This window comes from Typopeltis vanoorti, chromosome 7 (genome assembly GCF_054136105.1).
Source record: "Typopeltis vanoorti isolate ZY-2024b chromosome 7, IOZ_Tvanoo_1.0, whole genome shotgun sequence".
NCBI classification, from domain to species: Eukaryota; Metazoa; Arthropoda; class Arachnida; order Uropygi; family Thelyphonidae; genus Typopeltis; species Typopeltis vanoorti.
This window is the reverse complement of record NC_143555.1, coordinates 156,272,248-156,296,013: the sequence shown is the minus strand read 5'-3', so window position 1 is coordinate 156,296,013 and position 23,766 is coordinate 156,272,248. Positions and strand designations below refer to the sequence as shown.

At 37.3% G+C, this 23,766-nt stretch overlaps 1 protein-coding gene across 2 annotated transcripts in view; it reads left to right on the top strand.

The window, feature by feature from the left end:
* LOC150105231 (spondin-1-like) overlaps positions 1-23,766 on the top strand; it is a 716,059-nt gene that overhangs the window by 262,536 nt on the left and 429,757 nt on the right. For both annotated transcript variants that reach the window (XM_090395547.1, XM_090395546.1), the window contains exon 7: positions 9,415-9,669. In XM_090395547.1, coding sequence (XP_090251673.1) covers positions 9,415-9,669 — 255 coding nt within the window. The remainder of the gene's footprint in view (positions 1-9,414; positions 9,670-23,766) is intronic.

Sequence of the window (23,766 nt, the reverse complement as noted above, 5' to 3'; positions counted from 1 at the left end):
GAACTTCATACACTTCTGGGTGTGCTAAAGGTGAAGTTTATCCTTAGGTGAGTGGATTAGAGTTGCTAGTTTTATATGCGGTTTGAAAGTGGTGTGAAGGCCATGTTTCATCAGTACTTTGGCTATCTTTTCCGATGTACCTCTGACATAGGGAATAGAGATGGTCATGTTGTGTTCTTGTGTATTAGGGGAGGGAGGAGTAATGGGGCTGTGTAGTATTTTATCTATTTTGTAGGGATTGTAGCCGTTGGCTAAGAACATATGGCTCAGATATTTGAGTTCTGTGGTCAAAGCTGTATCGTTAGAACAAAAGGCTCTGGCTCTGTGTGTGAACATTTTTAAAATGCATGCCATACTGTTGGACTGGATGATGTGATTGTTTATGTAGGTATCTTCCTGTGTGTGTGTTGGCTTTCTGTAAATGGAAAAAGATAGTGATCCATCTAAAAGGCGGGTGACTAATGTGTCAAGAAATGATAAACAGTTATTAGATTCTTTTTCTACTATGAAGTGGATTTTGGAGTATTGACCGTTTAGGTAGGTGACAAATGCATCCAAAGTGTCTTGTCCATGGGCCAAATGGCAAACACATCATCCACATAATGTAACCAAACTAGTGGCTTGTATGTAGCTGTGGCAAGTACTTTGTTTTCAGTGTTCCATGTAAAAGTTTGCTAAAGGGGGGGAGGGGGGGTACACACAGCAGTACCATTAATCTGTTTGTAGATTTTTCCTCCCCATGTAAAGTAATCCACAAACAGTAAATTTGAATAATTCAAAAATATCAGGGGGAAATTTAGACTTGATCAAATCCAGAGTGTCTATAAGTGGTACATTGGTAAATAAAGAGGTGACATCAAAAGTAACCATTATGTCTGATGTTTTTAGGATATAATTTTTAACTAGTGTTTTGAAATGGACTGAATTTTTTACAAAAGTAGAGGAGTTGCCAGTAAGAGGAGCAAGTGACTTGGCTAACTGTTGAGCCACTTTATACATGGGACTATCTGTGCTATCAAAATTCAGTGAAATGTAAGCAGTTAATTAAACAACTTTGGATTAAATTCTTTGGTGTTGTTAATACCGTTAAAAACTTAAATCACGAATAATCGTCAACACCTAAGCTTATCTGTTAGATTGATGATTCTGTACAGAGAAGATATTGTGTACAAAGCGCGACGGTTTGGTAAGTTGAAACAGAAATTGTTGCCTTCCTTAAATGATGCCGTGACAGCAGTATCATTCCAGCTTCTCTCAAATTTAAAGAAAATTTACAATTGGCAAAGGTACATCTATTTATTGATGGGCGAGTTTAGCCTTCTTTGAGAACAAATTGTCGCTACTCGCATAGAGCTTAGTAAGTTAAACATTTCTATTGCCGCTCTACAAGAAGCACTAATCAATGTCTTAAATCCTGAAATGTGGACTGTCCTACATCGCAACTCCGAAATTGCAGCTAAAAAAGAATTTACAAAAGTTAAAAGCAGACACCTAAAAAAAATATGGACTCCTATAACAGCACCAACATATGAAGTTCTGACCGCACTTCAGCGAGATCGTTTGGTCATAAATCTATCGTCATAAATATTCACTGAAGAAGCCAAGAACACTCTCAGTCTAGGAAATAACTTTGCTGTCACACCTAAACAAATTCCAAATTAGAAATCATGATGAAGGTAGAACGGGGCATCTACGATCTCCCTCCGGCAATAGCAAATAATGTGTGCTTAGATATCACAAATATTCTAAAGCAAGCTCATCATCATCATCATCATCAAATTCCTGCCATGTACCCTCAAAGAGTGTCCAGGATATGATAGTACTATATGAAAAATTTATATAATTACTAACTTCCTATCTACAGTTTTCCTCCAAATCAATCTGTTGCTTGTCAAGACTCCAACATTATCAGATCTTAAATTTCTATCGTCTAAGACACTTTGTACCGTATCAATCCACCTATATCTTGGTCTTCCTCTGGGTCGTTTTCCTGCCAACCAGGCAGAACACTTGTTTTGCTAATCTTTCCTTGCCCATTCTGTTTAAGTGATCATACCACTTGAAATTAGCTCTGCTAATGCATTCCTGGATGCTGACAATGTACAGTTCTTTCCTAATATCCTTGTTTTTAATATGATATTGCCATTGATGTCATCTGTTCACACCTCTAATCTTTCTCAGGACTGTCATATCTGTGGTCTCTAGTCTTTGATCAAGTGTTTTACTTCTGACCTAGCTCTCAGATCCATAAGTTAAAACTGGTTTGAATGATGTCTTGTATACAGCTAATTTAGTGTTCTGACTAATTTCTCTCTTATTCCATATGAATTTATTCAATTTACTTCGTACCATACCACCTTTGTTGATTCTGTTGTCTATTTCCATATTTAATTTACCATCTTCACTAAAAATCTTGCCTAAATAGCTGAAATGTTTTACTTGTTCCACAGGCTCTTTGTTCACAATGCAGTTGACATTTTCAATGATTCTGCCTATTTTCATTGTCTTTGCCTTTTTATTGCTCATACCATATCTATTACAACTGTTATTCAATTTAGCCAGGGAATCTTGCAGACTTGTACCGAGTGGTTAGCGTATACGCTCTCCAGCCAAAAGGCTGCGGATTCGAATCCCGCTGTGGGCTTGGATGGTTGCGATTGTCCCTGAAAATACTAGTGGGAGTGGTGGGCGGTAGATGGCGTTGGTGTAGTTGTGGTTCATTGTAGTTGGTGGATTGTGGGTGGTGGAGATGGAGAGTTGTAGAGTAGGTGTCCTCCCTTGATGAGACTTTGGACTCCCTGGAGGTGTCAAGTAATAATAATAATAACATCGTCCGCATAAAGCAAAGAGCTGAGATTAACATCTCCAATTTTGATATTATGCTCAATACCACTTTCCTTCATAATGTGATCCATATAGATAATGAATAACAGAGGGGATAATGTACATCCTTGTCTCACACCAGATTTAACATTAAACCATCTTCTTGTATTTCCTTCCATTCTAACAGCTGAATTACAACTCAAATAAAGACTTAAGTATTGCTTGATTATAATACCCCATTGACACCATATAACTGTAGCGTATTGAATAGTTTCTCTCTTGGCATCTTGTCTTATGTCTTTTCCAAATCAACAAAACTTAAATACAGATCTTTGTTATATTCCCATGATTTCTCAACTATTTGTCGTAAAGTGAAGATCAGATCCTGACAGCCTCTATTTGGCCTGAATCCAGCTTGTTCTTCACCAAGCTTTTCTTCTACAATTCTTCTCAACCATTTCTCAAGTATACTTGCATAAATCTTACCAGGAACACTTAGTAGGGAATTTCCTCTGTAATTCCCACATTCAGTTTTATTTCCCTTTTTATATATGGATTCTATGAGAGCTCTACTCCAATCATCGGGAATTCGTCCCTCTGTCCAGGCCTTCTGAACTATGCAGTGCGGCCACTGTAAGACTTTTATACCACCATACTTCAGCATTTTGGGTCAAATATAATTATTATTATTTTGGACGACTCCAGGGAGTCCTTAGACTCATCGAGGGAGGCCCTAAACATCATGTCCACACAACTATATGACATTCTCACAGCATCTATCATACCCTGCCTTGAACTCGCTCACTGTCATAGCACCCACAACAGACTCTGTCAGCTTATTCCACTCATTTAATTTCCAATCAATGTTACAACTCTAAAAGTAAAGAATCCAGCTCTGACATCCCTGCTAACCACACTCTTGCCCAGCTTCCATAGGTTTCCACTAGTTCTCCCACCACCAGTCCTGATGTCAAAAATATCCTCTGAATTAATCCTATAGAATCCCTTTAGCAATTTGAATGTCTCAATCATATCTCCCCTCCTCCGCCTATCAATTGGTTTCTGCAACCCACAAATCTTCAACCTGTTTTCATATGGTTCATTCCATAGACCTTCTATCATCTTGGTCACTAGCCTCTGGATCCTCTCCAACTTCTCCCCATCAAGAAGGAACCGAGGTGACCAAATCTGGGCACAGTAGTCGAGATGAGGTCTTATCAAGGCTCGGTACAGAGGTACAATAACTTGCTTGTCTCTGCTTGTCAAGGTATTTTTCAACAACCAAGTGAGTTGATGAGTTGATTTAGCTACTTTTGCAATGTGCCCCCTAAACTTCATCTCCCTATCCACCGACACTCCCAAGTCCCTGGCCTCATCAAGCTCCTGGAGTACAGTTCCACCAATGTGGTATACTGCTGCTAATCTTTTCACCCCAAAATGCATAACCTTACATTTTGTCACATTAAATTGACATCCATTCTCCTTAGCCCAGAACTCCAATCTATCCAAGTCATCCTGCAAGATTTTGACATCTTCTGCATTCACTATCATCCTACCCAACTTTGCATCATCAGCGAACAAATGAACTGTTCCACTTAGATCCTTCCCTATATCGTTAATGAATAGATTAAACAGCAGTGGTCCAAGAACATAACCCTGCGGAACACCACTAGTCACTGGCCATCTTTTGGACTCTACACCTGAATAAACTACTCTTTGATATCTCTCCATCAACCACCCACCTATCCATTCCCATATGTTGTAGTTTATGGATTAGAATTCCATGTGGTATCCTGTCAAACGCCTTTGCCAGGTCAAGCAGTATCACTGTAAACCCATTTCCCTTATCCAGTTCAGCCATCAGCTTGTTATAAAACTTGAGCAAGTTACTGAGGCATGATCTACCCTTCACAAAGCCATGCTGTCCCCTGTACAGTATCTCATTTTCATCAATCCATTCCTGTATTTTTCCCTTGACTACTTTCTCCAAGACCTTGACAATGACTCCTGATATGCTGATCAGTCGGTAATTTGCAACCGTAGTCTTGGATCCTCCTTTATGCAGTGAAACTATTTTCGCCTCTTTCCACACCTTCGGGACTAAACCAGACCCGAGACTCAGATTAAACACATGGTCAAGGGCACTGATAATTCCTTAGCCACTTCACATAAGACCCATGCCGGTATACCATCCAATCCCACAGATGTATTCACATTAAGGTTCTATAATAGACTATTCACCTCCACTTCATTCATCACAATTCCTGTATAAACTAATGGTTCCTTCATTTATTCAATGTCATCACCTCGATGATATATTTTTGCAAAGTGCACGCTCAGTAACTCCACTATATCGACTGATTCAGTGATCTCCTTACCATCGTCATTCCTTAAAATCATTTTGCCGTGTACAGTTTTTTTCTTGCTTGCAACATATTGAAAGAACTGTTTGGGATTCTTTTGCTTGCATAGCTAGTTTCCTTTCATAATCCGCTTTTGCTTTTTTTACCACACTCGTTACCCTTTCTGGCCTGCACTTTATACCATTTGTGTGCCTGCAGGTAACCCCTTTCTTTAAATTCCCTCCACAGTTGTTTCTTTTTTTGCAGCTTAAGCTTAATGGTGTTATTCATCCATTTACCCCTACTTGTTTTACTATTCGGACCCTAGGTATAGAATCAGCAATAACTTCTGTAAATGATCCTTGACCACTTCGCATGCTCTATCGACATCCAGCCCTTGCAGTTGTACATGCCATGGCCCTGATACAAGCAATCTCCTAAGCTTGTCATACTTGCCAGCACAGTAATTCCACATATACCCTGTCTTAATCGAAAATTCCACACCTTTAGCCACCTCTTACAGTCAAATTCTGAGATGCTATTACCAGGTCAAGCACTCTCACACCCCTAGTATTTTCAATTACATGCTGTCTCAGATAGTTATCCCTTAATAATTGCATAAAATCCATTTCCTTCCTCACATGTGTCCTCCCCTCTTTCCAATCAATGTTACCATAGTTGAAATTCCTCATAATAATTACCCTCCTTCCACTCATTTCATCAATTTGTTTATGCATACTATCTCCACCATCTATTCCATCACCTGGTCTATAGCAGCACCCAACTGTATATTTTATTCTGCCAGTCTCAGTTCACACCAAATAGCCTCAAATGAGCTCCTTTCACTATCCTGCGATACAACTTCAATCTCCTTGGCTGCAGTTCATCAGCTATCATCAATAACACCCCTCCCCCAAGGGGTGATATCATCTACTCCTGCTGCCTTTCCACATTTCAAGCCTTTGATGGCTTTTTCTACTTCAAGTATGGATATGTATTCCTGTTGAGTGTTTTTTACCACTGTGCTCACACTGCTTGTTTCATTTAGCAATTTTTCAAAGCAGTTACTCCATACTTCAAGGATATTTTTTCTCAAGTTTTCATGTCACCTTTATCATCTCTAACTCCTTTTACAGCACTCTTTCCTCCATTTCTGAGCTTTTTCAACAGCCTCCAGAATATTTTTGCCACTTTCTTGATATTTATTTTCTATGTTCTTGCCAAAGTCCTCCCATGACTTTTGTTTAGCTAGTTTTACACAGTGTTTAGCTTTCTTACATTTGTCTCTGTATTCTCTAAGAGCACATGCTGACTTATTTGCCAGGAACTTTTGATATGTCTAAACAAAGCTAAACCACCAAAATGTAGTATACCACATAATGAAATAACTGCCTTAAAAAAGGTATATAAGAAGTAGGAGGAGAAATGATTGTGGAAGAATGACATTGTGGGATAAAAATGGGAATAGAGCGACTGATAACTTCTTCTACTGGGACATTGGTGAATAACGACACCATGTCCAAGCTAGCGAGAATGTCTGTCTTTAAGATCGGGATACTTTTTAATTTTTCAATAAAGTGCTTTGAATTCTTAATGTAAGTGTGTGATTTTCTGATATGTCGTTTTAGGAGGCTGGAGAGGTGTTTGGACAATAAATATGTAGGAGAATGTCTTCTGTGAACGATTGGGAGTAGCAGAACTCCACTTTTGTGTACTTTCGGGGCACCATACAATCATGGCGTCAATGAGTGTAGTGACTTCAGATTCCGTTGTAAGTCTGTGGACCAACTAGTCATGTTCCGTTAACAGAAACCAGGGCATGATAATAGCTGACATATGAAAAACTTTAATAAGATTGCTCAGTTTGCCAGAATTTCATTTCGCTCATAACTACAGAACATGCTTGCACAATAGTGATTAATACAACATGCTCCATGCGTTTAATGTTATGCATCTGTTTCAATTTTTTAATTCATATGATAGTGTTACTCCATGTTCTCTGTACTAGAGTTTTTCTCACCGTTATAAGCTCTGAAGAAGCCGAACAGCCCTGTTTCAAAACTTGTTGGCAATTAAAAATCTATATATTTCAGTTTAAATTATCTAATTGAGTGACCAAATATAGTTTAACAATGAATAGTCTCAATATGAGATTTTTTTTTTTTTTTTTTTTTTTTTTTTTCCTGATTGAGGTCCAAGAAAAATATTGATTTTATCAATTCAAATTCAATTCAGTTTTCCCTTTCTAATTTGCAGTTAGGTGTCTTGAGAAAGTATTGTTCAGAGAGAGAATTTGGAAATACAGAGCAAAGGAAACTAGAGAGTTGAGGCAGGCATCTTACAGGAGAGTGAGTGGGAGAGTAATCGCATGATGCTGAATGTAGCACCTCAAGTAGTTCTTAATTTTAGTAGGATAATAACAAAAGGTGTATGGGAAGTTAGAATAAAAGAGGTATTGCAGTTTATGTATACTAAAGAGGTACCAGAAATGAGTGAGAAGAGTTTTTGGCATTAGTTAGTTTGACTTGGCCCAAAATTACTGGCTTTACTGAGGTGGTTGACAGAGCATTATGTAATAATAGGCAAAAAAAGAGTAGAAGTACATCAGGAGAATAGGGATCTAGACAGGGGCCAACAAGATGAAATATATAGTTGGATGCTGCTATAGGCCTAAAGATAAAAAGAGAATGTGAATAGCTTGCATTGGCAAATTAGCACAATGAGCAGTTATTAATGGGGACTGCAACTATGGAAACATAGACTACGAGGAGAAATAGTCACAGGGAGAGAAAGAAATGAAATTTAGTTATGAAAGGAAACTGTTTGCAAGAGGATGAGGAGTGGTTTCTTTGCATGGAGGGTAGTTGAACCATGGAATACATGCCTTGCTGATGGAATGGTGAGAGCGACAACAGTCAATGAGTTTAAGGAGTGGTATGATAGACTTTGTGTTTCTCGGGGGGGGGGGGGGACCTCCCCTCGACGAGCCTTGATAGGCTTTGTGTTTCTTAGGAAGGACCTCCCACGATGAGTCTTTTGACTCCATGGATCCTGAATGTTGATCTGGGAGACTGCCAGTTATGCAAAATTTTCTGTAAAAGAAGGGATATGTGTGGAATTACAAAGCAAATGATTATAACAAACTGAGGAGTCAGCTTAGAGCAATGTCAACATAAGAATTTGGAGGAGAGAGGATGAAAGTGGGAGAGTAGTCACTGCTTCAGAAGACATAGGTGCTCAGTGAGCAGTTCATCATATGTCATAAAAGGACCTCCCAGATGAGTCTTTGACTCCATGAGGTCTTGGGAAGTGATAGTAATAATAATAATAATAATAATCCCAAGTAAGCAAACAGACAAGTAAGTCAAGTTTGCGCCTGAACATAGTTCAAGTCTGAGGCAACTCGTGGTAAAATTGGAGTAAGCTCCGGTCACTTTCCTTAGTATTTTCCCCTAATGCAAAGCACATCCCCTTGAGGAGACGTATGATGCTATGCATTAAAAGCAAGAGCTACTACCCAGACCGGTTTCGACCTTTATTGAGGTCTCGTCAGTGGGAGCCAGACCAAAAAAATGCCAAGGTTGAAGTAATGCTAGTATATATGTTGTCTGTTGATTAAAACCTAGCTTATAAAATTGCTTGGTATCTTTAACATAGTATATACCCAAGGTAAAAACTTTCTACATCTTACTCTCATGCTGAGATTTTTATGTAATAAGGTCAAAGCACCTTGTGGCAACTTGTTGAGGTAAAATTTATAAGCTCTGCATTACTTCAACCTTGGCATTTTTGGGTCTGGCTCCCACTGACGAGACCTCGATAAAGGTCGAAACCGGTCTGGGTAGTGGCCCTTCCCTTTAATGCATAGCATCATAGATCTCTGCAAGGGGGTGTGCTTGGCATTATGGGAAAATACTAAGGAAAGTGATCGGAGCTTACTCCACCTTTACCGAGTTGCCTCAGACTTGAACTATGTTCAGGTGCAAACTTGACTTACTTGTCTGTTTGGGATAAAGGATTAAAACCTAGCTTATAAAATTGCTTGGTATCTTTAACATAGTATATACCCAAGGTAAAAAACTTTCTACATCTGTGTTTATTTTATTTATTTATTAGTTTGTTTTTTTTTTAACTAAAGTGTATAATATATTCTTATGCAAAATAAATACTAGAATTTAATTCTTGTAATATACTGAAATACTTTAATACTAGAATATTAAAATGCATAAAATACTTTTTTATTTTCTAGTCAAACAAGATTCGTACAATCATTAAAGCAAGAGGACTCTGGTATCCTAATGTGAATGGGAAAACTTTTGCAGTTTTTCGGGTTGACAGACATCATCACTTAATGTCATTGTTAACTATGCTTGGTCCTAGTCCTGACTGGATTGTAGGAGTCAGTGCACTTGAATTATGTCTCAAAAATTGCTCTTGGGTTTCAGAAAAAGTGATGAACTTATATCCTTGGGATGCTGGCACTGATAGTGGACTCTCATATATTGTATGTAAACCAGAACTCATTTTTGATTTTAAAAATAATTAAAATAATCAAAAAATGTAAAAAAAAAAAAATTCTGTATATTGATTTCTATTTGACTAAATAATCAAGTAACACGTAAAAACCACAGTGAAATCTTTAATTAGTAAAAAGACAAATATTTCATACAAAAAATAATAGTACATCTTCAGTGTCTGTAACTGTAATAGGAATGGAATACAGGCAAACGTTCGGTGGATCATCTATTAAAATACAATTGTTACCACGTGCTAGGAAATAATAGAAATAACAAATTTAATCTATTAAGATAAATGGTTTTTTACATAAGATAAAAGTCTCCCAGATCTTTGAGAGAGACATACAGTCATATCTATTTAAATTCGGTCAGTGTAAAATAGTTTCACAGCTTTCTTTGGATAAGTGTTCATATTTGAATCTGCATCTATGGAGGAGAACTGCTTTATCCCACTGGACACTATGAGTAGAGTCAATACTGTGCTGCACCAGACCAGACTTCAGAGGTTTGTTATAATCAATATAATATTGATGTTCTTTTATTCTTTTTTCCAAAGAACGGCCAGTTTTTCCAAAATAAGAGACATCACATTCGCAAGGTATTTGGTAAATGCCAGCCAAAGATAGAGAAGACAGTTTATCCTTTGTAGAAGGTAATAAAGAAGAAATTTTGTTGATAGGAATATATGTTGGAATCAGTTGATACTTTTTCAGAATTCTACCTATAGGTTCTGAGATTCCTGGAATGTACGGAATAGGAACTCTGCAGACTGTTGAAGAAACTGTAGGTGTTGGAACACAAGAGTCAAGTATCTGTTGGATTTGACTGGAGTTGTAATCATTTGATTCCATTAACTTTTTAATGATGGAAAGTTTTTGTTGTAAGATTATTGGGGAAGAGCAAACTTTATGTGCTCTATGAATTAGAGATTTAAGAATGGCAAATTTTTGAGACATGTGGTACGCAGACTTTTTGTGAATGTATCTGCCAGTAAAAGTGGGTTTTCAAAAGAAAGACGCTTGTAGATAAGGTACCAGAAGACGTTCTAGTAAGGAGGATGTCCAAAAATGGTAAAGTACCACAGTTTACTTTTTCCATAGTGATTTGGATGCGTGGGTGAAGGTTATTTATCCATTGTAGAAAAGTAGAAAGTTCATCTTTAGTGTGTGTCCAAACAGCAAAAACATCATCGACGTAACAGTACCAAAGAGATGGTTGAGGATGAATGAATGAGAACATAGTATCTTCGAATTGTTTCAAATAGTAGTTTGCCAAAGGTGGGGACAGAGGGCTACCCATGGCAGTGCCTTCAATTTGTTTGTAGATTTTGTTTTTCCAACTGAAATAACCTGAGTGGATGACATATTCGAATATCCTTGCAATATCTGCAGGGTAATCTTCATATAATGAATTGACTGTGTCGGTTAAGGGTATTGGTGAACAGAGAAATGATGTCAAAACTGATTAATATTTCAGAATCTGAAATTTTTATATCCTTGATTTTTTTCAAGAAAATCTGTTGAGTTTTTTATATAGGATCTGGAATGACCAGTGAGAGCACTCAAGGGACATGATAATACTTTTGCAATCCGATAAGTTGGAGAGTCAATACAATTTACGATAGGTCATACAGGACAGCCTTCTTTATGGATTTTTGGGAGTCCATAAAAACGAGGAGTTCTTCCAAAGTATGTGTGTATTTTATCCACATAGTTGGGATCCCAACTTATAACTTCATCAAGTAATTTATTTAGCTGTTTAATTTGCGAATTAGTAGGATTACGTGTGATCTCTTGGTAGGTTGTGGTGTCTTCTAATAGGCTGGATACTTTTGTGTCATAGTCAGTCTTATTCATAATTACAATAGCTTTTCCTTTATCGGCCTTAGAAATGGATATTGTATTATCTTTTCTTAAAGAAGTTAGACCTTTAATTTCAGCATTTTATAAATTGCATGGAGGTAATTTGCTTTTGAATAACGAAGTCGCAACTTCAAAATATAGTTTTTTAGCATCTAGGAAGTCCTGACAAATTGCATTCTATATTATGTAAGAAATCAAGATAAGTAATGCCTGAAGGAATAACAGCAAAAATCAAGGCCCTTTGCTAAAGCACTGGTTTCAGCGGTGGATAATGGGCGATCGGAAATGTTTACAATCCATTTATTTGTAGACGTACTGTTTCTATTTGACTTTCAATATTGTTTCAACAGCAACATCAAAGCTCATAAGAATGACAGAAGAGTGATGCATATCAAAGAGGAAACAAATTTAACGCATTAATATTATTAATAATAATAATTATTAGTTGAATAATAATAATCTCATCATCTCATCTCATCTTCCTTTCCCTCTTTTACCTTGCGGTGTTTAATCATCAAACCTCAAACCGTTCACAGGATAAGGTGGTCAACCCTGTGCCCTAGTGTATCCTGTGTCTGTAGTGTTGGGTTCTCAAGGCCGGTTTGCCTGCTTTGCAGGATGAAAAACCCCAGGACAAACTGGGGAAAATCCCTATTGTCCATGCCCAAGACCGGCTAACTTAGCTATGGTGAGGAAGATCCTTCAGCTCCTCACATCACCGACGGGAATCGAATCTAGGACACTCCTTCACCAGGCATATGGTTGCAAAGCACACAGCCACTAGGCTAACCGTGCGAACCTAATAATAATAATATATAATATTATTATTATATTATTACATATTACTATATATTAATCTATATTTTAATTATATTAATAATATAATTAACATGATTAATAATTAATGTGGAGGAGATTTTTTGTAGATTAGAGGGAGACAAGTGTAGAACAAAGTCCTGGAAGCTGTATAAGGAGGATATGAGTAAGGGAGTGAGTAGAAGATTAATTGCATGAAGCGTTGTTGAGTGGAATGTAGTGCCTTAAAACCTATAAAACCTTTTTAGCAACTTAAATGTTTTTATCATATCCTGTCTTTTTTTCCTATAGACCAACTTCTGCAATCTAAACCACCCTCAGTCAGTATTCATAGGGAACATTCCACAGATAACCTCACCATCTTTGTTGCTCACCTCCGATTCTTTGTTGCTTCCTCATTCTTAAGAAATCCAGGAGACCATACCTGAGCAAAGTTCTATCAATATGGCAGACAGCTTGTAATCTATAGGGAATAGATACACCATGATACTTTTGGATTTTGCTAAGGCTTTTGACAGAATACAGCATGGAAGACTGTTGCATAAATTGGAGAATATGGGATTGTATTATAAAATATTAGCATGGATAAGAGGTTGGCTGATGGACAGATATCAAAAAGTGATATATATGGACAATGTGAGTATGCAAGATTTAAGGAAACCAATCTATCAGTGGACCAAGGATTCATCCTTGGTCCACTGATAATCTGTAAATTAGTGACATTGGGAAGGATTTGACAGGTGTTTGTAATGCTGCAAAGATAGGTAGGGTGATCAGGAATTTGGCTGATATGGTACTTGTAGAATGATTTGAATAGAGTATAATTGTGATTATGGGAAAATGGATGTCAGTTCAATGTCAGTAAATGTAGTCATATACTTTGGTAGCCATACGCTAAATAAATAAATAAATATACTTTGGTGTGATTAGATATCCAATGTCGTATTATATTGGTGAGATTATGCTAGAAGAAACTGATCAGGCTAGGGATCTGGGAGTGTGACTAGATAGGAAGTTGAAGTTCAGAGGTCATGTAGCAAAGACTGCAGATATAATTATAATTGCAAAAAGATAATTAGAATGCTGAAACAAACTGAGATGTAAAGATTAAGATGCCATTTTACCTCTTTACAAGGCCTTCATAAGACCTCACTTGGACTATGTATGCATGTCTATCTCCTGGTTTCTGTTGTGATTCTAATACAGTGGAGAGAGTGCAAAGGAGAGTGTTAAAAATGATATCACGATTGTGGAATACTTATTATGAAGACAGAATACGAAATTGTAAGCTGCAGATACTAGCAAACAGGAGACAGAGGGGCGATATGATTGAGACTTCTGAAAGGATCACACGCGATTTCAGATAATGGAATTTTTCATTCTATGGAGAGTGGAGAAAGGACAATAGGGCATCTTTGGAAGCTGAGAATTAATGCTGCCAAGAAGGAGGTGAGATCTAGTTTTCTCTTGTAGATTGGTGCATGGTTGAAATGGATTGCCATCGGATGTGTGTGTGCAAGCAGTGTGAATTAATTCAAGAACAAGGATGATAGCTGGCGTGTGTAGTATGTAGTTTCCCTTGATGAGTCCCTGACTCCATGGAGGTCTCTCTCTTAATAATAATAATAATAATAATACAACCAGCACTCTCCCTTCATCGGTCTGCTCCTATAGGGGTATATTATTATTATTATTTCGGGCTACTCCAATTCGGGAGTCCTTAGACTCATCGAGGGAGGCCCTAAACATCATGTCCACACAACTATTCGACATTCTCACAGTATCTATCATACCTTGCCTTGAACTCGCTCACTGTCATAGCACCCACAACAGACTCTGGCAGCTTATTCCACTCATTTACCACTCTAAAAGTAAAGAACCCAGCTCTAACCTGCTAACCACACTCTTGCCCAGCTTCCATAGGTGTCCCCTAGTTCTCCCACCACCAGTCCTGATCTCAAAAATATCCTTGGAATTAATCCTGTAGAATCCTTTTAGCAATTTTAATGTCGCAATCATATCTCCCCTTTTCCGCCTATCAACTAGTTTCTGCAACCCACAAATCTTCAACCTGTTCTCATATGGTTCATTCCATAGACCTGCTATCATCTTGGTCACTCGCCTCTGGATCCTCTCCACCTTCTCCCCATCAAGAAGGAACCGAGGTGACCAAATCTGGGCACAGTAGTCGAGATGTGGTCTTATCAGGGCTCGGTACAGAGGTACAATAACTTGCTTGTCTCTGCTCGTCAAGGTATTTTTCAACAACCAAGTGAGTTGAGGAGCTGATTTAGCTACTTTTGCAATGTGCCCCCTAAACTTAATATGTTACATTTGACAACATCTCATGTGAAGATTCCAGGATGAATGTCTGCAGTTGAAGGCAATGTGATTATCTATAAATTAAAGATACCAAGAAATTATATACTTGGTTTAATACTTTATCCAAGTGTATGCAAACAAGTTTGCGCCTGAATCATTTTCAAGACTGGGACATATTATTATTATTAATATGTCATTTTATCATACACACAGCTCATCACACTGTGCTTTAATCACACTCAAATTTTCTGAAGACACCACACTCTCAGGCAAGGCATTCCAATCATTCACAACTCTGAATGATTGAAAAAAACCTGCTTCTCACTCCCCTACTCACACTCTCTTTATACAGTTTCCAGGGATGACCTCTGGTTCTCCACTGATCTTCAAGCTGTAGATCCTCTCCAGCATTGATCCTTTAACAACCCCTTACCAACTTGTAGGTCTCTATCATATCTCCTCCTTTTCCTCCTGTCTACCAGACTCTGCAAGTTGCATCTTCTCAATCTTTTCTCATACTCAACATTTCAGAGGTTGCACCTTAGATACCTTTAGTCAGTTGCATCTGGACCATTACCGACATCTCTTCATCCTTCTGAAAACCAGGTGACCAAATCTGGGCATAGTCCATGTGTGGCCTAATCAAAGCCTTATACAATGGAACAAGAATCTCTCTACTTCTAAAAGTGACTGTCCTCCACATTCCCAGAAGCCTTTGTGTTGTCTTCACAATTTTGGCTATGTATCCCCTAAATTTCAGGTCCTTATCCACCATCACTCCCAGATCTCTTATTTCCTCCACCTCCGACAATATATGCATAATGCATAACATATACGCATAATGCATAGCATTATATTTGTCTGCAAGGAGATGCGCTTTACATTATGGGATATTAGCATCATTAAGGCAAATGATGTGAAGTCATTAGCTTTTTTATATGAGTTGCCCCAGTCCTGAAAATAGTTCAGGTGCAAACATGTTTGCTTACACTTAGATAAAGGATTAAATCAAGTATATAATTTCTGAATATCTTTAATTTATAGTATAACCAAGTGGAGAAACTTCCAATGATGCGATTACCTGTTATGTATAAATCATCTGATGCTGTTTGATTCCTTATATCACTAGATCTAGCACTTTTAAAGCCCAAGTCACCCCCCCCCCCTTTCACCAGCATGTTTCGAGCTTCTGTTGCTTGCTTGGTTTCAACAAATTCCTTTGGTTGGAAAGACATGTTTAAATCCTGAAGGTGAGTTAGCTGTTCTCATATAATGATTGCAGACTTTGTTCCATCCACCTCCCCCCCCTCATCTTCAGTAAACTCAGGTCATGTGAGTTAGCTGTTCTCATATAATGATTGCAGACTTTGTTCCACCCCCCCCCCCTTCGTCTTCAGTAAACTCAGGTCATGGCACTTTTTTCTTAAGTTTTAAAAATTTGCAATTTATTGACAGCAAAATGTATTATAAATATTATAAATATTCTGGTAGATGGTACTGTTGGATCCTACTTCTTCTAAATTTGTACTTTGGATCTGACATGTTAGTCACTATGATGTTCTTAAACAAAATAATTAGTTGCTAGTTGATTTCTAATACAAATATAGAGAAAATTTATATTTATAGGCTGCACCACTCTATATCTGAATTAGTTCAAGAATTGAAGAAAAATCAACCTTCAACTATCTCTCCTTAAAATATATACTGGCCGAGTATATTTGACTTACTTAATTTACCCGCATTGGTTCGAATGTTTTATGAATGGTGCAGTAAAAGAGATTCAGGCAAAATACAACTTTTCATTAACAAAAACAAACATTTAATTTTAAAATCACAAATTTTGCAGTTAACTTTAATTCAGTAATTAAGATATCACACATATTTTAACTCCTTAGATAAATTCAATCATTCAACTCATACAATGGTAAATCTGTTATCTCTAATACAGTCCTTCTCACAGTTCCTCAAGTTCCAATTACAATAAAATCGCAGTAATACCTCCTTACAAGCAAACACTTTTAAATTTACACTTCAGTTAACCTTCACAATTGTTACCGTTAACATAAGGAAATTCTAGGATGAAACACACTCACATCTCTGCATAGGGATATTAATAGTTGGAATATTCTTACCGATAATCTTCTTTCTTCATCTACTTATGTGCAAACACTTTTTATAACTGTAAACACTTTAAACAGTAAACGGCACTCATTAAATAAATTCTTCTAAGCAATAACTGAATTAATCATCCGTCACAATACACATAAACAAACGTTGTTGCATAAAGTACTACTGATCACTCATGAAATAAGGCAATACACAATAATTCCTTAACTTTAGCTTTTATATGCACAGTTGTTCATTCCTCCAGCATTCGATTAATTCTTTAGGTACTATAATTCTAAGCACAGCTAACGGTAAACTTCAATTTTTACAGCCTCTACTATTCTACTAACTCCGTGCTTTATTTCAAGATTCTGTGTGTCCTTGACAGGTCAGCCCTGAAATTAAATCTCAACTCAAGTAATCGCTAGTCTATCCGTAATCACTTAGCTATCTTCCGTAGCTTTATTTGTTATTCCAAAACTTATAAGCTAACCGCTTCTCGACTAGTAGACTTTATTTAGCTGCTTGAGTGACTTGCCGGCTCACTATTATCGCACTGTGATTTTCGAATGACGAATGCTCCGATTCCAACCTAATGCCAATCCCTCTCTAATAAATCTCTAATGCTCTCTCTTTTCCAGCATTCCTCGCTTTTTATATCCGTTTTTCCCGCCTAAATTCTTCTCGTGATCTCTTTAACTAATTCCTTTTTAGTAAACTTTCAGCTTTCTCCCAACGTTCTGTTCCAAAAATGTGCTCGTTCACTTACATACGTTTCCATGACAACCAAACAAAATATAATAAAATTGAACTATTACATAACGTTAAACTTTACAAACAGGAATAAATAGAGAATATTTACATTTCAATTAATGCGCAGTTAAATTATCAAATATAAATTCTATATTAACATAGAAATAAGTTAAATAGCTTGATAATATTTAATACAGTCTTTTCACTATTAATTCATATATCTTTGATTAAATAATTAGATATTAGACAAAATTAAAGTAGTTATATGAATATTAAATTGTAAAATAAGTTGTTTACATTAAATAATATTTACAAGTCTAGCCTTTGTGATGGAAGATCATGTTGGATTCTGAAGCAAATAATTATTATTATTATTATTATTATTCAAGCCTCCAAGGAGTCAAAAGACTCATCGAGGGAGGTCCTTCCTAAGACATAAAGTCTGTCAAGACTCATCGAGGGGAGGTCCCCCCTGAGAAACACAAAGTTTATCATACCACTCTTTAAAGTCACTGACCGTTCTCGCTCCTACCACTCCATCAGGCAATGCATTCCACGGCTCAACCACCCTCCACACAAAGAAACCACTCCTTACCCTCTTGCTCACAGTTTCCTTTCGTAACTTCCAGGGATGGCCTCTTGTCATCACTCCTTCCCGCTGATCAACCAAGCGAAAGAACTCCCCAGTGTCAACCCTGTAACCACCTCTCAACAGTTTAAAAGTCTCAATCATATCACCTCTCCTTCTTCTATCTGCCAAACTCTGCAGTCCACATTCTCTCAGCCGATCCTCATAACTATCATTGTACAGTCCTTTCGTAATAATTACTCTAATCTCTACATAATCAGAATCCAACAGTACTGTGTTCATAAATTGAATTTTCAGTTTTGATTACTCATAAGTTGGTACCCTGCTTTCCTCTTTCATAGGTTGGTATGCAACTGGAAACAGGAAGTTGTGTTCACTTCCGATTGCTTCCAATATCAGTTTATCAGTTCTACATTCACTCTGCAACAGGCAGGTGTTCGCATGAGTTTTGAAATAATCTAAGTTAAATCAGTGCAATCATTGTTCAAAATGAGTAAAATAAGTAGTTACTTTATGCCAATGAGTAAAAAAAAGGAAGGCTGAAGAAGCAGAAATTGTTGAATCTACTTGTGATCCTGTAAAACAGAAAACTAGCACCGAAAATACACTTGGCGAAGAGGATCCCGAAACCAAGATCGAAGATCCACGTGGTCAAAAGGAAGCAGATTCTGATAATGATTGGCCTGAATGTTGGACACTTTTGCAGAAAAATGACTTCTGTGAGAGGAACAAGTGGCTGTATGTCAAGAATAAAATGTTGGGCTGTAAAGTGTGTCGTGATGTCGGAAGTCTTGCCATCGATAAACACATAGGAACGAAAATTTCAGCAGAGTGGGCAAATGGTAAAATCAGTTATTTTGGAGAATCTCGCAAACAACAGTTAATGTCATTAAGAAAAACGATTTACGATCATAAGGAGAGTGCAGTGCACAAAGCGTACCAAAAAATAAAATCTGAAGCGAAAAACGAAACATTGGATAAAGTTTTTCCAAATACTTTGTCTCATAATAAAGGTGTAACAGGAAAAGTGTTTCGAACTGCTTACAAAGTTGCGAGGAGAAATCAATCATTTAACAACTTTGAAGACGAAATAAATTTACAGGAACTTAATGGCCTAGACATGGAATATATTCTTCATTCTGCAAATGCTTGCATTAACATTGTGAGCCACATCACAAATGAAATGAGAAAAATAAGTAGTTAATAGACATTAATAGACAATATAGTGAACTCCAAGAACAAAATATCATTACTTATTGATGAATCGACAACTGTGAGTAACACAACAACGATTGTTATTGTGCGTGTAGTTTGTAGTTCTTCCTGAACTTTCGGCTCCTGTGAGTCTTTTCCTAGATTTGATCGAATTATCAGATTTAACTGCTAGAGGAATTCTAGACTCTTTAATTAGTCATCTTGAGTGTTTAAGATTATCTGAAGATTACTTAAAGGCGTATTTATTGTCTGTAACTTGTGATGCTGCAGCTGTGTTGTTTGGTGTGCGTAATGGCATATGGAGGCTAATGCAAGAGAAGTTTCCTAGTGCTATTTTCTGGCATGCTAGCTATCACCTTGAATTGTCTGTTAGTGACACAATGAACAATGTGGCAGGAGTGAATCGCTTTAAGAGTTTCATGGACAAACTTTATGTGACTTATCATGCTTCACCTAAGAATGCTAGGGAACAGGAATGTGTAGCGACTCTAGAACTTCAACTTCTTAAAATTGGCAGAATTTTAAGCACTCGCTGGGTTGCATCTAGCATTCGCATCTGTTTCTGCAGTGTGGCAAGACTTTAAAGCCCTCGTCCATCACTGGAGGCAAAAGAAGACAGCAGAAGAACCAAAACAGATTGCTTTCTTTATGAGGGCCTTTTAAGAAAAATAACGTCATGCAAGTTTGTTCTTGATTTGGGCCTTATGTGTGATGCTCTCCAAGAACTTAGTGAACTAAGTCTAGATTTCCAAGAGAGAAATATTGACTTGTACAAAGCAAACAGGAAGATAAAGAATACCGTTCAACTTTTTGAAGAAAGAATTGAAAATCCTGGTCCGTACTACAGTATTTCTCTTCAAAGTCAGAAGAACATGAAGTTCAAAGGGATTGAGCTCCACAAAAATGAAAGACACAGTCATGCAATGAGTTTATCTGCTTTCTATGAAAGTCTGAAAAAAGCTGTTGGAAAGTGTCTACTTGAAGGAGACGATGCTGATTTGTCTGAATGTGCTAAGATTTTAGATTCCAAGTATTGGCCAGAAAATCCTGGGAAGCATCTGACATTTGGTGAAGCTGAAATTAAAAAGTTAACACGCAAATTTCGCTTAAATGAAAGAGAAGCAGTTCGTGGTTTCTGCGAATATCTTCAGGAAAATAAAGTCCTGGACATACTAATTCCTCTAAAGTACACTTTGGGCACAATTGCAATATCTTCCATTGAATGTGAAAGGGGTTTCTCTCAGATGAATCTTATAGTAACTTCATCTAGGTCATCTCTGCTTGTACGGACAACTTCTGCACTGATGTTCATCAGGATAGTAGGACCTCCTCTCACTCAGTTTAACCCTAGCAAATATGTGGACTCATGACTGCTCCGAGGTCATCATTCTGCAGTTGATACCAAAAGCAAGAAGCGATCTAGAGACAACAAGGGTATACTGGAGGATATGTTAAAAGTGTGGAAGTTGCTGTAATAACATCTTCATGGTGAGTACTGGCACCTTTTTTTCCAGAAAAAAGCACTGATTATAACTAACATCTTTATACTACTGAGGATAAAGAAATGGTGCTGTACCTGCCCTATAGGCCTCACAGACATTGTATCATCATATGCTAACCAACAAACAGGCCGTTTTGATAATTAACTCTTAGTGTGTATAATAAATTTAGTTTAATCCTTTATCCAGGTTAAGTTATTGTCTAACCAAGTGAAAAAACTTCCAGCATCTATCTCTAATTTAGAATTATTTAATAATAAGGTGAGACACCTTTTGGCAACTCGTATAGGTAAATACGACTTCTCTATTACTTCCACTTTAGTATCACCACTTCTGAGTCTGGCTTGCACTGACTAGACCTCAATAAAGGTTGAGGTCTAGTCAGTGTCTTAGTATCTCACATAATGCAAAGCACATCTGCAAGGAGATGTGCTTTGCATTATGCGAGATACTAAGACAAGTGATGAGAGCTTAGTCCACCTTTACCACGAGTTGCCTCATTTCTGAAGATACTTCAGGTGCAAACTTTCTTTGCTTACACTTGGATAAAGGATTAAAGTAAATTTATTATTGTCTAACCAAGTGGATGAGACCTCAATACTTTACTGATGAGACCTCAATAAAGGTCGAAACTGGTCTGGGTAGTGGCCCCCTCCCTTAATGCATAGCATTATACATGTCTGCAAGGAGATGTGCTTTGCATTATGGGATATACTAAGACAAGTGATGAGAACTTAGTCCACCTTTACCATGAGTTGCCTCATTCCTGAAGATACTTCAGGTCCAAACTTTGTTTGCTTACACTTGGATAAAGGATTAAACTAAATTGATTGTCTAACCAAGTGGAAAAAACTTCCAATAACTCTTAGTATCTATGTAAATTCCATTTCCCCTCCCCCCACATCATTTTTTCCCCTTGGAGTCCGATACTGAAGTCATATAAAATTACTCGCCTCCACTTGTGACAAATTTCAGATGCACGTCAACATCTTCTCTTGTATTCACTGTCACTGCAAACTGCATTCTCTCAATCTGTATTCAAACCACATACACATTACCATAAAAACCAGGTGACCAAATCTGTGCAAACAAGCCATATGAGATCTGAATAATCAAGGCCATATACAACGTGACATAACTTCTTTATTCCTGTATGTCAACACCTTCTGCATCATTGCCTAATAATCTGATGTGATAACTTCATAATTTGTTCATGTGACCTCTGAACTTCAGGCCTTTTCACCACTCCTAGATCTCTTAACTCCTTCAAAATTTCCCAAGCAAGTGTATACTTTTGTATTTCATTGTTGCCTATCAATGTCATCACCTCACACTTTGCAACATTGAATTCATAGTTTCACTTACTTGTCTACTCATATACAGTTATTCAAGTCCTCTTGTAAGGCCATACCATCTGCTTGACTCCTCTCTGTTCTCCCCAGTTTTGCATCATCTACAAAAGTTGCATATCTCCAATTAAACCTAGACATCATCATCATCAATGGTTCTAAGAGGCACTTAAGTGCCCACAACCTTCCAAGCATCCTTGGATTTTGTAACCGTAATTTGAGGATAAGGTGGTTAGTCCTATGTCAAGTATTATTTTGTCTCTAAATTGTGTGTTTGCCCTTTTGGCCAGTTTTCCTGGATGCAGGGTGGAAAACCTGAGTTTCTGGGAGGAAAAATCCTGCCACTCCCATATGAGACTGGCTAACTCACCTCCAGTTGAAAAGCCCTGATAAAGGATCTTCACATCCTATATGGGATTCATACTCAGATCTTTCCAATCAAAAGGCTTTATCTATACTGACTGTGCTGGGGGAGGCTCTAATTAAACCCATCTCAATATCATCAGTATATAAGTTGAACAACAATTGCCACAAAACAGATCCTTATGGCACAAATGACTCTCCTCTTTCATTTTGTGCTCTTCTGGCCTACTACACTTCCTTATACAGCTTGCTGACACCTATTTGACAGCCAGTCATCTATCAGCTCACTAAACTGTTATTCAATCCAATCCAATGTGTTTGAATTTAGTTATCAGCTTGTTGTTTGTCAATCCATCAAAAGCCTTTGCAAAATCTAAGTATACCATTGTATATGCATCTCTCTCTCTCTGTCCAATTCATTTGTCATCTTGTTATATTACATAATCAAATCTGCAAAATACGACTTCCCTTTAACAAACCCATGCTGACAATCACAGCATGGATTTAACAGCTGTATTGTCATAAAGAGAATATAGCGGTTAAAAACACATTTCTGAATCTAACTATTACTAATATCTGCAATACCTTAACCACAATTCCAGATATATAGATTGCCTATAATTTGTAGCCATAGCCTTATCACCACCTTTGTGAAGTGGAAAAATTTTAACTTCTTTCTTACTCTCTTTGGACAGCTGCTGTTGTAAGAATCTTATTAAACAATATGACAAGGCTACTTCCTGGACCATTGCCTTAAGACATATAGTAACATGTCATCCAATCCTACTGCCTAAAGGACCTCAAGCTTACTTAATTCCTAATATACCTCCTTGTTGCTCAAGTTATCCTCTTCCATTTCCTCTATACTTGATCTTCTCATGATATCACTATAATAAGGATGAAATATCCTGATGAACTGTTCACTGAATACCTCAACTTTGTCCTCTGCAGCAGTTACCAATGTATCATCTTCATCCATTAACATCATCTTATAACAACTGTTCTTTCTTCCACTGGCCACATACCAGAAAAATTCTAGGAGTTTTTTTGGATGATTTGCTATCCTTACCAACTAAGCCACCTTCCTGGTCTACTCTTTATATTCCTCATGCGAATGGCTGCTACCATCATTCATGTTGTGCTGCCTTCAGAGTACTTTCTTCTAGATTTCAGGCTTAATCTCTTCATTTGACACCTACCCAATTGTTTC